Source organism: Hippocampus bargibanti, linkage group LG14 (genome assembly GCF_051943395.1).
Source record: "Hippocampus bargibanti isolate YZ-2025 linkage group LG14, ASM5194339v1, whole genome shotgun sequence".
Taxonomy (NCBI): Eukaryota; Metazoa; Chordata; class Actinopteri; order Syngnathiformes; family Syngnathidae; genus Hippocampus; species Hippocampus bargibanti.
This window is the reverse complement of record NC_142747.1, coordinates 4,504,362-4,521,197: the sequence shown is the minus strand read 5'-3', so window position 1 is coordinate 4,521,197 and position 16,836 is coordinate 4,504,362. Positions and strand designations below refer to the sequence as shown.

Sequence of the window (16,836 nt, the reverse complement as noted above, 5' to 3'; positions counted from 1 at the left end):
AGATGTCCTTTTCCCTCAGCATAAAATCCCAGAAGCATTTGATACGATAAAAAAATAAGTGACATGCACACAGCAGAAAGAGGTCATCCACTAAGAGACGAATTCAATCAAGTTTGAAGGCATTTTGGACCATTCGTAGCGTGAAGTAATAAATACACGATGCAACGGAAACAAAAGTAGCAAATGCACATCCAAAAACAGGACTGAAAGTGAATGTGCTTCAAGTAGATGGTGGAACACAAACAAAAAGCTCTTGATGCGTAGTTTTCGTCTTTGTTTTTTTTTTTTAATTCTTCAAATATGAGGCACTTGCAAAATAACGCAGGAGTGCGAAAGACACCCGGGAAAAAAATCTGCAATTCTCTTTCTTTGTCACTTACACACATACACACACACACACACACACTATTTTTTTATTTCATTTTCCATGCCCGATTTCTAGATCTTGGACCACAAGGCGCTCGTTCAGACTTCGGAACTGTCACCGAGCGCTTGCATGACCATCGGCTGTCTGCTTGCCGACGGGGGGGGCGCATGCTTGGCGTCACGCTTGTACTGCACCAGCGCCACCAGCAGCACTGCCACCAGGACGGCCAGCAGCATCCCAACCGCCACGCCCACTATCAACACCCGCCCGTCTTCATCGACGCCATCCTCGGCATCGTCCAGCTCGTGTGGGACCACCCCGTTAGGGGCGAGAACCTCTCTGGCGAGGTCGGCGGCCTCGCGCGCTCTGCGGTTCAACGCGATGTGAAGGATGTTGGTGCCACGGTTGTTTTCAGCGCCGATCTCCTCGACATCGGCGGACCTGCGATGCCGATTGAGCACGTGGTAATCCAGGCTGCGCTTGCCGATGCCACGGATGGCATTGTCACGGGAGCGCACTGTGTAGATGGTGTGGATGAACCACTCCCGACCGGCGGACACCTGTGACCGCAAAGTATACATCAGATTGACTTAAAGGACAACTGACGTCTCCGGACAAGTTGTGTCCATAATTTGTAAAATGGCTTCAAATGACTTCTACTGAGCATATTTTAATAAGATTCGACCGCATATAGCTATATTTTACGTTTTAAGACTCGCTCTGAATATTCAGGAAGTCTTGTTTTTGAGTTGGTGACGAGTCCGTACGTGACGTCATGAAAGGACCGCCCCCTGACCGTAAAAAAGACGCATTGTAGCGTCCTTCCATCACGTCAATGTATTTTGCTGTACATGTTTGGTCTGAGAACCGTGTTGCACCCAAAAGCCGCCAGAAGAGGGAGTCCAAGCTCCATATAAGGAATTTATCAGCCTGTGGAAGCGGAGGTGGCCACTGGAGGTCGCCATTTTGTGCCTCTTTTCTGATGATGCATTGTTGCCCCAATGTTGCCTCAAAATGGCATGGAATAAATTCTTTAATCGATTGCAAACATGTATGCTTTCCTCTTCAAAACTATTTGAATCATATTCATAACTGGATGTGTAACAAGAAAGCATATTCTCCGAATCTGAAGCCATTGTTTGGTTTCTCTAGCAATGCAAGACGTCTTGGCGTGACGTCACGAACTGGGGGCGGGACTTTCTGAAAATGCCCAATTAGCAGCTCAATTTTTTGCAGATTTTGGACACGTTAAGTCATTTTTATTGGTGTTTTGCATTTGACTAAAAATATCATAGTGCGTGTTTTGGGTATTTTAGATGCTATCAAAAGTTTTTCTGATGTCAGTTAAAAAACAAAAATGTGACGTCGGTTGTCCTTTAACTGCAATTAGAACACTACTTTGAAACTCTAACCTTAGTTCGTCTGTGTAAGCTCTCAGTCGTACAGGAGTGGTCCATCGATGAGAAGGTTTCTTCAGCCGTCATCTGTACAAAAGTCTGCTTCAGACTTTAGTTCGCTGACGAAGCCTCTTGGATAGGAGGCGAAACGTCCGAAACCTTCACTTTTGTACAGATGACGGCTGAAGAAACCTTCTCATCTAACCTTAGTTAGAAACCTATAGTGATAACCTTAAAGGACAACCGACATCTCCGGACAAGTTGTGTCCATAATTTGGAAAATGGCTTCAAATGACTTCTACTTAGCGTATTTTACAAAGATTCCACGGCATATAGCTATATTTTACCTTTTAAGACTCGTGCTGAATATAAGTCTTGTTTTTGAGTTGGTGACGAGTTCATACGTGACGTCGCGTCAGGAACGCCCCTGACCGAAAAAAAGGACACATTGTAGCAGTCCTTCCATCACGTCAATGCTTGTTTGGTCTAAAAACCTCGTGTTGCACCAGAAAGATAAGGAATTTATCAGCCTGTGGAAACGGGCTGATTAATTCCTCACAGGAGCATTTTGTGCCTCTTTGGGTGAAAAAATATCATACTGGGTGTTTTGGGTATTTTAGATGCTATAAAACGTCTTTCTGATGTCAGTTAGGAAACAAAAAAGTGACGTCGGTTGTCCTTTAACTATAGTGTAAAACCCTACTATGAAACCCTAACCCTGGTTTGAAACCCAAATTGGAAACATTTCACGAGTTGTAAATCCAAATTGGAAACCTTACCCTCGTGTAAAACACTACTATGACACCCGAACCTTGGTTAGAAACCCCACTTGGAAACCCAATCCCACTTGGAAACCCTATTTTAAAATCCTAACCTGAGATAGAAACCCTAATTGGACACCTTGACCCTGGTTTAAAGCCTTGACCCTGGTTGAAACCCCAACCCTATTTTGAAACCCTACTAGAACGCCTAACCCTAGTTGGAAACCCAAATTGGAAACAGTAGCCAAGTGTAATACCCTACTACTAAACCCTAACCCTGGTTTGAAACCCCACTTGAAAGTCCAACCCCACTTGCAAACTACTTCGAAATCCTAACCCTAGCTAGAAACCCAAATTGGAACCCTTACCCTAGTGTAAACCCTTACTATGAAACCCTAACTCTACTTTGAAATCCTAACCCTAGTTAGAAACCCAAATTGGAAGCCATACCCTAGTTGGGAACCCAAATTGGAAACCTTCCCCTTGTGTAAAACCCTACTATTAAACCCTAACCCTGGTTTGAAACCGCACTTGGAAAAACCCTACTTGCAAACTCTACTTTGAAATCCTAACCCTAGTTACAAATTCTAATTGGAAACCTTAACCATAGTTTAAAGCTCCACTCTGAAACTCCAACCCCTTATTTGAAACCCTACTTGGAAAGTCTAACCCTAATCAGAAACCCAAATTGGAAACCCTACCGTAGTTGGAAATCCTGCTTTGAAATCTTAACTCTAGTTAGAAATCATAATTGAAAACCCTCGCCCTGTTTTGAAATCTTAATTTGAAACCCTAACCCTAGCTTAACGGTTGCTTTTGTGTCCACGATTTTTCATGAAATCCTCCAACAATGATCTCTCAACTGATCCTATTTTTTTTTGTGAAAGAATTCTAGCGTGAGTGACCTGGAAGAGGGCGGTGGAATCCATGCTGAATCCATCTGATCCCGGCTGCCTGACCAGAGGTAGAGCGGCCGGGTCGTCCACGGCCAGGCGGGCGCCAAAGGCCACGTTTCCAAAAGACCTGGCCTGGGTCTCGGGCTGGGCTTTGTCCTTGTGGCAAGAAAGGATGACTGTTAAGTTGATTTAGGGGTTCACCCAGTCCTCCATCACGTGTTTTCAGTTGATCCAAAATACTGCTGCCCACTAAACATAGCTTGTAGGAGAGACTGCATAACTCTATTTATGGCTCTTCCTTTTCCTGTGGTCTCATATTGTGAAACAATCGGGGTGGCGTCTCTCTTATCTTATCTTATCTTATCTTACCTTTGAAATGGACTTACTATAATTTTGAATCTGTAGAGTAGCGATGGCGCATCAGCAAGGCAGCCAAACTCAAAACCTTTTGGGTTGTACTTCGGCACATAACCGTAGGCGCCCGTGCACAGGAACACTTTCTCAATGTTGCAGATGAAGGAGTTTCCCAGGTTATGAACAGGGTCCACCATGACACGTCCGTAAATGGTGTCACCTGCACAGACAAACGATCAACGTGAAGCCCTGAACACAGCAAGAGTTACTTTGCGTGTTGGCACCTTGCGCGAATGCTGTGTCGCTGGTCTGGCCGAAGCCCATTGAGCCATCGGAGAGCCAAAGGGTCTTTTTGGAGAGCAACATCATTTCTGTGTTCAGACTGAACTCCGCAGCCACGGGATCGCTCACCTAACAAGAATATTATTTTTGTTGATATTCTTTTTGATGTCTTGCACAAATACATTTAATTTGGGTAAAATTAACAAAAAACGGCAATTCATGGAATTTCTCAAGTTTGATTTGCTTTCGCGGGCCTAAAAAAATGATGTGGCGGGACGGATTTGGCCCCCGGGCTTTGACATTGACACCAGTGCCCCACAATGGTAGTTTTTGTTTTTTTTTGTTTTTGGTGCAACTCACAACATTTCCCTTGCATCGTACCTGCTGAAATCGGATGTCCAGGTCAAAGCTGACGGGCTCTCTGGGGTTGCACGCGGGCGGGATAGTGAACTCCAGGCCGGGTGGCGACGTGCACGGGAGCAGCTTCACCGTGTATGTGCCCGAGTAGTCGCGGACCTGAATGTGACACGGGCATACCTCAAGACGCCGCCAATGACGCACAAACGGAAAATTGCAGATATTTGCTCACGGCAAAGTTAGAGACGAAAGTCCACTGCTGGATGGGCTGGTTGTAAGTGGGCTCGCTTCGCACCAGGCTGAGGTTGAAGGTCAGGCCTGGGTTGTCGGCGCACATGACCATGGAGGTGAGACTGGAGGCTGACCAAAATGCACAAGATTAATTTGCCAAGCATTTCTCAGAAGGTTCTAGCAATGGGTCAAATCGGTCAAAAAAAAAATCATTTAAAAACAAACGTTGAAAAAATAAATGTAATTACTATCATGAGAAAATGCATAATATGATGTTCTATTGAAATGGGTCCTTCCCGGTCTGTTTACATCATGTTGCTCACTTGAGCTATCTTTCTATCTAGATGGCTATATGGCTATCTAGCTGGCTATCTCGCTGGCTATCTAGCTATATGGCTATCTAGCTAGCAATCTAGCTGGCTACCTAGCTATCTATCTATTTATTTGCTATCTATTAGCTAGCTAGCTATTGGTTTTCTATTAGCTGGCTAGCTAACTTTTTACCTATTTGAGTTATTCCGGGTTGAGTGAACGCTGGCGCATGTTGCTGCCGCTGTTCACCCACAGAAAAACATATCCTGTGACTGTAAAGTGACCTTGAGATTTTTGAAAGGCGCTTATAAATGAAATGTATTATTATTGATTAGATAAAAAGCGAAGGCAACATTTCTGAAGTGTTTTCACAACGTTGCCAAAAAATATTCGGTGCAGTGAAAACTATTCTGCGGTTAAAAAAAATAAGTACTGCCAGAGGGTGCTGACGTCCTGTGAACTGGCACGAGTACGTGCACTGAAAAGCCATGCCTGCAAACATTGCAGTTTTGAAAGAATCCAATTAATTTATCATACCAGGATGCCGAGAGACAAACAGGCCTCGAAATCGAGCTTCGGTTTGGAAGTTGACCACCAGTCGTCCCTGCTCGTTAATACGCATGCTAGTCGGGTAGAGCGCGCCTGCAAGAGACGGAAAACCGTCAGACGTGCAAGTGTCCCATTTTTCTCCTGACTGAACGGCGAGCGCTTTTTTTCCAGCCGATTTACCATGAAGCTCGGCCTCTGGCGGACTGCCAACACCGTCCCTCCACAAAATGGCGGTGTCGTACACAAAAGTCAGCCTCAGCTCGGACTGAAGGTCAAAGTGCTGCCAGCCGCCAGCCCCCGCTGGTGAGTGGAACACGTAAGACACGTGGAGCGGCACCCGCAGCGTCACGTAGGACTGGACTAGGTTCAGTACCTGCCATGAAAAAGAGGTCTTGACTTTGAGGTAAAAACAGAAACCAATAAACATTATGTTGTGGACCCAGAAGGTGTTCTGCCGCCTTGCCACTTTGAGGCAATACTTTAAAGATTGAGACAGAAATGAATGGTTTTGCAACTGACTGGGTAATCTGACGATTTTTTTGCATAGGCTCAAGAAATTACAGCCGCTTCCTGTTGTGCTAGACATGCTGGCAGCAGTCACAACGTTTTAAATACTAACCAAGATAGTAGTTTTTCGTAGCGATTGCTAATACTCACGAGAGAATAATGATGCTCAGCCTTGTCAATCATTGGTCTGGGAACTCAATAAGCATTTATTCTGCGCATGCTCATAAAAAGGCTTGACAACATCCGGATATCACATGATTAGCTCGTTTCGCAGGTGACACCAATCAATAGAATTACCCAAACATGGCTTTGCCACACACTCATATACACACACACTCAACACTCCCCAATTTACAAACATTTGAGTTATGTTTAACGGTACATCCCAACATTTTTGCAGGTACAGTATGTCGACAAATGTTCGCACAGAGACGCTGTAAATTACATTTTGTATTGCGCGCCTTTTTCAAGCCAAGCTCGCTTGCGATTGGCTGCGTACTGTGCTTCACGCACAGGCACGCACACAGACACATTAGAGGGGGGTGTCAAACTCTGGTCGTCGAGGGCCGTCATCCGACATGTTTTCCAAGTCTCCCTGTTCCCTTGAATCAGGTGTGTATCAACAGGGAAAATTGGAAAACATGTAGGATGGTGGCCCTCGAGGACCAGATTTTGACACCTCCGCATTAGAGGTTTCAAGGGCTGGATGTTTACGCGACAGACACCAAGGCTGACCAATCAGCTACGCTGAAGTGTTGCCAACGAGTTTCGGCCCGATCCCTCGAGCTCGCTTACGATTGGCTGTGTAGAATATGTGGGCGGGGAGGAAATCCCTCTTCCCATTTGACACTCTGAGGAGGAGGCGCCGAGCTCGCGTACGATTGGCTGTGTAGAGTACGTGGGCGGGGAGGAAATTCCTCTTGCCATTTCATGCTCCAGGAGGACGTGACACATAACAAAAAGGCATGGCTGCTGGCACTTAATTCAGTAATTAAGGTGCCAGCAGCTTCAGTAATGACTTACTGAAGACCCAAAGATATATGTCGTCATACTACAGTGTGAATTTATTTTACAACTGTTAGAGCATCTGTGTTTTATACTTCACCATTCATGTTTGACTTAAACGTACATTCTATACAAAATATAGCACTGAAGCAAGTCACGAACAAATTCACCTTTCGAATGACCGCTTGGAACGTATCTCGTTCGTAAGGTGGGCAGCATCTGTATATTTTGAGTAGGATTACATTTCTGTCCAGATGTGCTACTACACTATTTGTGTTCACACATTTTCATTGCTCAAAGGCACATGCCATTGCCAGTTTGTTTGACCCCATAAATACTTTTTTAGCATTAAATGAAACATAGTTACGTGGTTGCGCTAAATACAACCCAATCTTGAAGTCCAAGATGGCGCCCGAGTAGGCAGCCTCAGCAAGTGCTCTCATGAGCCTTGCTTTTTTTTTGGTTGTTTTTGTCTTGTTTTGTGTTTTCTTTTGTCACTTTGTGTTGTTGTGCATCGTGTGGAACGGATACAGATTGTTTTTCAGCATTTTTGACCACGACAATCATAAAATTATTAACGTTGTTTTTTTGAATGACATTGGCACTGGACGGAAAAAAAAACATTTTATAGTGGGTTCGTGTGTGGGGTATTTTTGTCATGGGCCACATTGTGATTATGGTTTTGTTTGGTTTTCATGAAATGGGATACACCACAGGTGTCAAAGTCAAGGTCTGGGGGCCAAATCGGGCCCACTGCATAATTTCATTCGACCCGTGAAAGCAAATCAAGCATATCAAGTTCTATGAAGCCAGTGAAAGTTCGACCCAATATTTAAAATTGTCATATTTAAACCACAATAACAGTCATTATTCTTGACTAAACATTAGAAAACTATTCATTCGTCAATTTGTTGTGCTTTCTGTATGTAATATGTGAAAGGGATGAAACATTCTAATGGTTCCCCAAATTCATAACGGTCCTTGCGAGTAAACTGTAACTATAAAGTGGCCCGCGACAAAAAAATAAGTTTGACACCTGTAACTGGCGGGTATCTTGTCATTGGTTGCCATGACAACAAAATATAATTTATTTGGACTTGTTGTTCTGTAAAAGTGTTTAATGTTTCTCTGCGAACCTTTATATGTGTGTTTTTCTTAAAATCGTCTTCGATACTTTATAATGTTTTGTCATTATCACTTCCGCTTCCATGTCATGTGTTTCGATAAAAGCGAGTAAGGCGAGACAGACGGAATGAGACTAATGCGAGAGAGAGACAGAAGCAGAGCAACTGCTAGATAGAGAACGACAGTCTCAAGTCTACTTTTGGTTAATGAGGTGCACACGGTACGTTATTAATTTCCTTATTGACTGAATGTTTTGTCGAATTTATTGTAATGTTGTCGTTTCAATGTCCTTTGTAGTTTTCACGGTGTTCCAAGTGTTTCACAATAAACGTTGATGTGACAAAGGCAAGAATTACTGCTTCGAGGTCCTCATGAGAAAGGAGAGGTTTGATTTTAGCCAGTTGCCTAAAATGAAAGAAGCTGGATTTAACAACAGCACCAATTAGTCGGTCAATTTTAAAGTCACTGTCCAGTTTAAGACCCAAGTTTGAGACTGTTTACTTCAGATAAGGAGCCAAGGGGCCCAAATCAACAGGATGAGATGTTCATGGGCCACTGGGACCAAACAGTATCACTTCTGTCTTCTTGTCATTGAAGTTCAAGACGTTTGTGCCATCCAGGGTTTGTTTTCCTCCAGGCAGGATTAAAGTGGCCTTAACGAGAAAGTGTCTTTATATATGACAAACACAGTCCAGCAAATGGATAATTATCTCATCTTGAAAATAAAGTCCCATAAAATTGATTCTATTTATTTAAAATGGAGATTTTTTAAATGAGCAAGAAACATGGAGTTATTGCACAATTTAATTTTACGGGCCATGCAAATGACACATAAGCCCACATTTGGCCCCCAAGCCTTGAGTTTGACACTGATTTCCAATACCAACCCTATTGGGACTCACCCAAAATTAACAGCAGCACCAACTTTACACGTGGACCTACAGTCGATGACCAGCAAGTCATTTGTGAGGCGTGCATGATTTTCTCTTTGAGGTGGTTGCTCGCAATCGGCATCAAGATCTCACTGAATGCTGATTGCTACTGAACGGATAATCCTGTTGTATTATCACCATCAATTGTGTTATGACTCATAAACTTCATGTCGATACGGGCCGTTAGTGCTGCCTCCCAAGATAAGCCGGACTTGATATGGCTGAAAGCAGATCACCTGCTATTAAAGGCACACCAAAATTAATTGCACAACTTGAAAATCCCCCTTTTAAATCTTCTGGTCTTTGTCGGGAGCGAGTAGGAAAGGCATCCAGGTGGCAGGGGAGGGGCGCCACAGCACGTTGCAGCTGCCGCAGGAGGTGCGTCAGGCTCATGAAAAAGGTGTTTGTTTTTTTTTTATACAAAATGAATATTTCTATAATGTGAGAAGTCACACGATTAGCAGTTATGAAGAAGACAAAAGAGTACTCCCGGTGGGGAATCATGGATGACCAGTCTGGGCTTGGTCATCAGTGCGGATGAGAAACTGGATTATTGACGCGACTGTCAACCTGCCTTCACAATCAGTTCTGCGGGCACTGTCGCAACAAATGTGTCGATCAAACTGTTGCTTTAACAATCACATTTCGAGTTGGCACCTCAAAAGGGGCACCAATGCCTACTTGAAGGCACTGGTCAACGTCAGAGTTTTCGCCAACTATGATTGGCTAGTGATTCGCGAAAGCTGCTCTGATCACAGGCCACTAGCGACAATAGCATATTGGCCCGAGCGAGCAGATTGTATCAGTAGTGAGCCGCATTTAAGAGCAGTTTTGTCATCCTACAATGGCTGAAGGAGGAGAAGAAATGGACTTGGTTGGATATTTACCGTTGAAGCCATTTTCAAGACAGAATTTTCAAGAAAAAATGGACATCAGTAAGAAAGGTCGGTCAGTTATTTCCTGGCTAATGGTACCCTCTAGGGTACTTTTAGTAAATCACACCACACTTTTTTCAGTCTGGATTGATTCAAACGTAGCACTACTGAAGGCCTAGCGATGAAATCCACGGCCTGCCACTGCATCCACCTGAGCATGACCACGTACGCCCATCTCTATATTTCTATTGTGCAACGTGGATGTAATCAGGAACTAATGGGGAGCGGCAGATGCATGCGTTCCAAAAAAAAGAAACTAATTTGGGAAAGAAAAAGTTTTGATTGATCTTGGGTCACTAGAGGTAATCCAACTTACGACCGGTGCAACTTACGACCACCCGTAGTTACGACCACGACCGCCAGACCCTATTTTTTAATTTTAATTCTACGCACAAGCAGCCCGGCAACGCGTACGACAATTTTGGCCAGCCAGCGTCTCACTATCACACAGCAATCAACCGTGTTATGGCACCATAGGGGGGAGTGACCACCAACGCCGGCCGCAGCACGGCCAGGACGTGAGCTGAGGCTGGGTGTTGGTGGTCACTCCCCCCTATGGTGCGTGCGGGACTGCCACGACGAGAACAGGGAAGGGTCCAATGATCCCGGCCGCGGCTCAGCCAGGACTAGAGCCGAGGCGGGTCGGGTGGTGCCGCTTGTGCAGGCGGGATCAAGTCGGGCCCACGGCTGATGCCACCGCCACCGCCTCTTTGAGACTGTTACTTCTGCTTCGATGCAAGGTGGCGGGTCGGGCGCGTTGGCGCCGCAGACGGCCGCGTCTCAGCGCGGAGAGCGGGGTACAGCCAAGGAGAGGACAACTGGTAAAACACCGGCGATCCAGACCCACGCCCACCCGCCCCCTTGGCGTCCAAATCAGGTCGTTTGCAAGTCATTTAACACAGAGTCTCGATTCAACATTTTCAATGGATTTTGACTTACGACTATTTTGACTTACGACCGTTTGGTTGTAATGGAACCCTATGGCCATCACAGGCCACTAGCGACAATAGCATATTGGCCCGAGCGAGCAGATTGTATCAGTAGTGAGCCGCATTTAAGAGCAGTTTTGTCATCCTACAATGGCTGAAGGAGGAGAAGAAATGGACCTGGTTGGATATTTACCGTTGAAGCCATTTTCAAGACAGAATTTTCAAGAAAAAATGGACATCAGTAAGAAAGGTCGGTCAGTTATTTCCTGGCTAATGGTACCCTGTAGGGTACTTTTAGTAAATCACACCACACTTTTTTCAGTCTGGATTGATTCAAACGTAGCACTACTGAAGGCCTAGCGATGAAATCCACGGCCTGCCACTGCATCCACCTGAGCATGACCACGTACGCCCATCTCTATATTTCTATTGTGCAACGTGGATGTAATCAGGAACTAATGGGGAGCGGCAGATGCATGCATTCCAAAAAAAAGAAACTAATTTGGGAAAGAAAAAGTTTTGATTGATCTTGGGTCACGAGAGGTAATCCAATTTACGACCGGTGCAACTTACGACCACCCGTAGTTACGACCACGACCGCCAGACCCTATTTTTTAATTTTAATTCTACGCACAAGCAGCCCGGCAACGCGTACGACAATTTTGGCCAGCCAGCGTCTCACTATCACACAGCAATCAACCGTGTTATGGCACCATAGGGGGGAGTGACCACCAACGCCGGCCGCAGCACGGCCAGGACGAGAGCTGAGGCTGGGTGTCTCTTTGAGACTGTTACTTCTGCTTCGATGCAAGGTGGCGGGTCGGGCGCGTTGGCGCCGCAGACGGCCGTGTCTCAGCGCGGAGAGAGGGGTACGGCCAGGGAGAGGACAACTGGTAAAACACCGGCGATCCAGACCCACGCCCACCCGCCCCCTTGGCGTCCAAATCAGGTCGTTTGCAAGTCATTTAACACAGAGTCTCGATTCAACATTTTCAATGGATTTTGACTTCCGATTATTTTGACTTACGACCGTTTGGTTGTAATGGAACCCTATGGCCTATATGGTCCTTCTAGTCCCTCTAGTGAGAGTGGAAGGAACTGCACTTTGATGGTATTGCACTTTAAAGTGACCGTTTACCTGTCCATCGGTGCTGATGGTTCCGCCGCAGTCGCTGAGCAGCTCGGACATGTCGTAGTAGGACGTGAACTCCCACAAACATGCTTCCAGGTTGAGGTTGCGGTAGAAGCGCAGCGTGCCGGCGCCTCTCAGGGCGGTGCTGTACTGGTAGGGCACCGTCTCGCCGATCACCTCAGAGTTCTTGGTGGTGTCAGTGAGGAAGCCGTGGCGTGTCTGAACTTCCGAGTAGTCCAACAGGTTGGAGCAACGGTGGTTGCCCACGCGGGTGCCGTCCGGGCTGAGGGTGAGCTCGAAGTTGGATAAGGCGCGGGTGGACACGACAGGTAGCATACCTGAAAGATTTTTAAGTCACTTGCAAACGGAACCGGAGCCATAATCTGCATAAGCAAACATAATCGTGTCATTTTCGTGGCCTTACCATCAATGTGAGGCATGTTGACAGTCAATTTGATGAGATTGGGATGGTCGGGGTTCTCGGCTCCAGTGTAACGCAGCTTGGCGGAGAAGGGCTCGGCTCCCACCATGCCCACAACGCGAGGCTGGCACATGCCTACCGCCCGGTCGTCGTCAAACATCAAACATTGCGTCAGCACACAAAACAAAATAAATCAAGAAAAAGTGAAAGGATTTTCAACTGCCACAGCAGTGATGGCAGCTGCCCACAGCATGGTGGAATTAGCATAACAAACAAGAGCAAGCGGCGAATCACCCGTGACCGATACACCCGAAAAGGAGGTACAACTAAGCCGCCCAGAGCCACAATGTTTTTTTGGGGGGGGATATGAAATGTGATTAAATCCTTCATAAGCACAAAAGATTAAACGAAGAGTTTTGGCGTTTTTAACGTGCTCAGTGGGATTTTAATGTGAAACTGCTGCCTCAGGCTGGGGAGGAGATCCAGGGTAGACTTCAAAATTCAGATGGGGATCAAATACTGTGCTGTATACATGTAAGAAACAAAAGAAATATCTGACAAAACCCCCCACCATCCCACTCCCCAATATTAAATCATTAATGGTTGACTGCCAGAGCCACAGATTCATTTTGCTTTAATATCGGTTCTTTAAATTTTTCTTGTTATTTTTGATGTTTTTTTTTTTCCAGTTATGCAAAGGACCCACCAAACCAAACAGAATCGGTTGGTAAAAAGGGACAATAATGACAAACAATAACAAATATTTTTGAGAGGGAGTGGTGGTGGTGGTGGGGGGCGGGGGTTCATGATGCCATGAACACTTTATTACAACACTGTAACACTGTAACATCAAGACTTAAAATATGGCCCAGGGGGCCATTGCGGCCCACCATCAAATTTTCAGTGGGCCGTAGTCCATACTAAAAATGATACTCGGCACAGCCCATACGAACGGTTGAAGAAAAAAAGAGAAAGAGGTCAGAGGTGAGAAGGAGGGTTTTGGGAAAAAATGGTGACACAACATATACAGTGATACCTTGGCTTTTGAACTTACTTGGTTCCCAGAAAGTGTGTGTAAGGCAAAAAGTGTGTATTCCAAACATTAATTTCCCATAAGAAACCATTAATATGAGAATAATATGTTCCCAGGTCCCCGTAAAGCATGATTTTCAACTAAATAAGCCTTAAAACTACACACAATATACCTTATTTTATGTATAATTAATGTGCTATGATATTGTAATTAAAGAAATAAACTCTACAGTACAATAAAGTCATTTTATTCACCTTTGTGATGGTCATTGATGGCTTGATAGACTGGATAGCTTTTTGCATAAAGTGTCTCAAGGAGCTCTGGGTTGTACATCTTAGAAGTTGAGATATTGAAACAGCAACATATGCAGGCAGACACACTAGAAACTTCATTAATAGCTGGTTCCTTTGCTTGTATGTTCTCTTCAAATTATACAGATGGCTTGTGCGGGTTATTTGTGGAGCTTGATTGATGGGATTTTAAACTTGCAGTCTCCACTCTGCCTTTGAACTATCAATAAAGTTGAAACGACTCCAAATTTTACTGTTTTCTATCCATGTTTTCACCTTTTCACTTTTGATTTTTTTTTTCACTTTTGTTTTTTTTTTTGTTTCATGCTCTGTCATCTCCCTTTCGTGAGTGTGTGTTTCTATTTCTGTAACTCCCCTTGCTCAATGCTGCATGTGTCCTGCTGCGTGTGTCTTCTCCCTCCTTTTCAACGGATCTTTACCAATCACGTGCGGCTTTAACCAAAGACTGGGGGTGGGGAACAGAGGGAAAAAAGCCGGCTGCCATTTTCAGCTCCTTGTTAAGAGCTCCAAGAACCGGCCAAGCCAAGATTATATTCTCGCAAATTAAACGTTCATAAGGCAAAACGTTTGTTAACTAAAGCGTTCGGAAGCTGAGGTATCACTGTAATTGATTCACATTCAAAGTTTATTTAACACACCATCCATCCATCCATCCATCCATCCATCCATCCATTCCAGACCGCTTTATCCTCATTAGGGTCACTGGGGGTGCTGGAGTCTATCCGAGCTGACTTTGGGCACTAGGTGGGGGACACCTTGAATTGGTTGGTGTCATGATCTGGTTGGCGACCAACAGGTGGCGCTGTCGGCCCCGCCTGCACCTGCACAGGTGCTGGTCGTCCCGATCAGTGGCGGACTGCCAGGTTCGGATTAGAGACCAACGGGGGGTGCTGTCAGCCCTGCCTGCTGCCTCGCAGGTGCTGGTCGTTCCCAATCAGTGACACTCAAAAGGACTCCCGGCACGACCATTCGTTGTTGGGTCATTGTTGAATGCTGTCGTATGCATTGTATGCAATTGTATGCATTGTATGCTGTGCATGTGTTTGTTTAACCTTGGCGGACTTTTACTCTTGGTTTTCTTTTGATACTTTGTATTTTTCTGTTCAAATGATTTTAACGTTTTAAATTTTGTTCCTGTTGACTTTATTTTAATACAATTTGTCAAACACAACCTCCTTCCAGGTGGCCATCCATGTAATGATATGAGCAAATTGTATTTGCGTGTTCTACTAGTGATGCCTGGCTTTAGATCAAAGGAGCATGCGCGCTGCTGCAAGTCAGTCTGATGAGAGCCTACGAGAGCCACACATGTCAATTGCCTTCTCCCTCCAACCAACACAGCCGTCCTAATAAAGAACCTCAACTCTATACAGAAGTTGTATCATTTACCGAACCCGCTTACACAAAGCAACACAGTCCAGGGTGACACTGAATGTCTGGCAGTGCACGCCCACATCTAGCCACGCTGTCGTCGTGCATGTTGAATTGAGTCACATCCACGACGAGCCGTGAAACGTCCGCGTCCACATCAGTCCGAGACCCCACTCACCGCTGGATCCCGGAGCTGCGATGGACTGGTCTCGTTTCCTCGGTGCCGGGCAGTTCTCGTCCACGTTAGCCCACGCCGCGTCGAGTTTGAATTGAGTCACTCGACGAGCCGTAACGTCCACGCCAACTTCCGGTCGAAACCCGTTCCCCTACGGTCGTCCGGGGTGCCACTCTGCGCCTGGCAGTGCAACGTCCACGTCGCGCCATGCGTCGTCACGTGAACGTGCGAGATGGATCGCAATCACGCCCACGACGATCCGTGCCACGTCCACGTCCACTTCAGGCCGAGTCCCGTTCCCATCAAGCCGCCGCCCATCATATGCTGGAGAGGCTACGGTTGCCGTCTCCACCATTGTTCCCTGGCAAGTTGGACCTTTTGGGAGACTGTTGGGACTTCTGGAAGCAGACACTTGAAGGGGGGTTACTGTCATAATCTGGTTGGCGACCAATGGGTGGTGCTGTCGGCCCCGCCTGCACCTGCACAGGTGCTGGTCGTCCCGATCAGTGGCGGACTGCCACGTTCGGATTGGCGACCAATGGGTAGCACTGTCAGCCCTTCTTGATGCCTCGCACGTGCTGGTCGATCCCAATCAGTGACACTCAAAAGGACTCCCGGCACGACCATTCGCTGTCAGGTCATTGTTGAATGCAATTGTATGATTTGTATGCATTGTATGCTGTGCATGTGTTTGGTTCATCTTGGCAGACTTTTACTCTTGGTTTTTCTTTTGATACTTTGTATTTTTCTGTTCAAATTATTTTAACGTTTTAGATTTTGTTCCTGATACCTTTATTTTAATACAACTTCTCAAATACAACCTGCTGCTCCCTCCTGCCTGCTTTTTGTGATCCGCAACCACCATCACCACCATGCAAACCGTGACAGTTGGCAGCCAATCGCAGGGCATACAGAGACAAATAAACATTCACTCTCACACTCACACCTAGGGACAATTTGGAATGTTCAATTGGCGTGCAATGCATGTTTTTGGAATGTGTGGGGAAACCGGAGGACCCAGAGAAAACCCACGTGGGCCCGGGGAGAACATGCAAACGCCACACAGGGATGCCGGAGCGGGACCGGCGGCCCGACTGGGTCTTGAATTCACGACCTTTGCACTGTGAAGCTGGCGTGCTAACAATTCAACTCACGGGTCGCCTCCAACACACCATTTTATTGTAATTTTTTTTTTAATTATGTAGTCATGCAGATTAGGTGATACCATCACAAATGGGGCAATCAGGCCAGTCATAGACCATAATCAGGTCAGGACTATAGAAGCAATCAGTGTAGCCTCAGGAAATTGTCATCTGCTCCCCCCAACCTTAAAGCGGGGACCTCTCATAGCATATACAGTAAAGTCTCGTTATATCGATAGTACCGCTTATTACGATATTATTTCTATGAACACAAGGAGAAAATTACATGCGCGCAGGGTCGGATATATCGAT

The 16,836-nt window shown here is 45.7% G+C and overlaps 1 protein-coding gene across 3 annotated transcripts in view; it reads right to left on the bottom strand.

Annotated features, from left to right (window-relative positions):
* Nucleotides 1–442: 442 nt before the first annotated feature.
* LOC148888047 (FRAS1-related extracellular matrix protein 2-like) overlaps nt 443–16,836 on the bottom strand; it is a 127,401-nt gene continuing 111,007 nt past the window's right edge. For 2 of the 3 annotated variants that reach the window (XM_089013687.1, XM_089013688.1), the window contains 10 exons: nt 12,496–12,627; nt 12,078–12,409; nt 5,687–5,879; nt 5,495–5,599; nt 4,647–4,774; nt 4,439–4,573; nt 4,060–4,186; nt 3,808–3,995; nt 3,431–3,577; nt 443–927 (listed from right to left, as the gene is read on the bottom strand). In XM_089013687.1, coding sequence (XP_088869813.1) covers nt 466–927; nt 3,431–3,577; nt 3,808–3,995; nt 4,060–4,186; nt 4,439–4,573; nt 4,647–4,774; nt 5,495–5,599; nt 5,687–5,879; nt 12,078–12,409; nt 12,496–12,627 — 1,949 coding nt within the window. In that variant the 3' untranslated portion in view covers nt 443–465. Of the gene's footprint in view, nt 928–2,111; nt 2,192–3,430; nt 3,578–3,807; nt 3,996–4,059; nt 4,187–4,438; nt 4,574–4,646; nt 4,775–5,494; nt 5,600–5,686; nt 5,880–12,077; nt 12,410–12,495; nt 12,628–16,836 lie in introns of all 3 variants that reach the window. The other variant, XR_016117155.1, reaches the window with a different exon arrangement.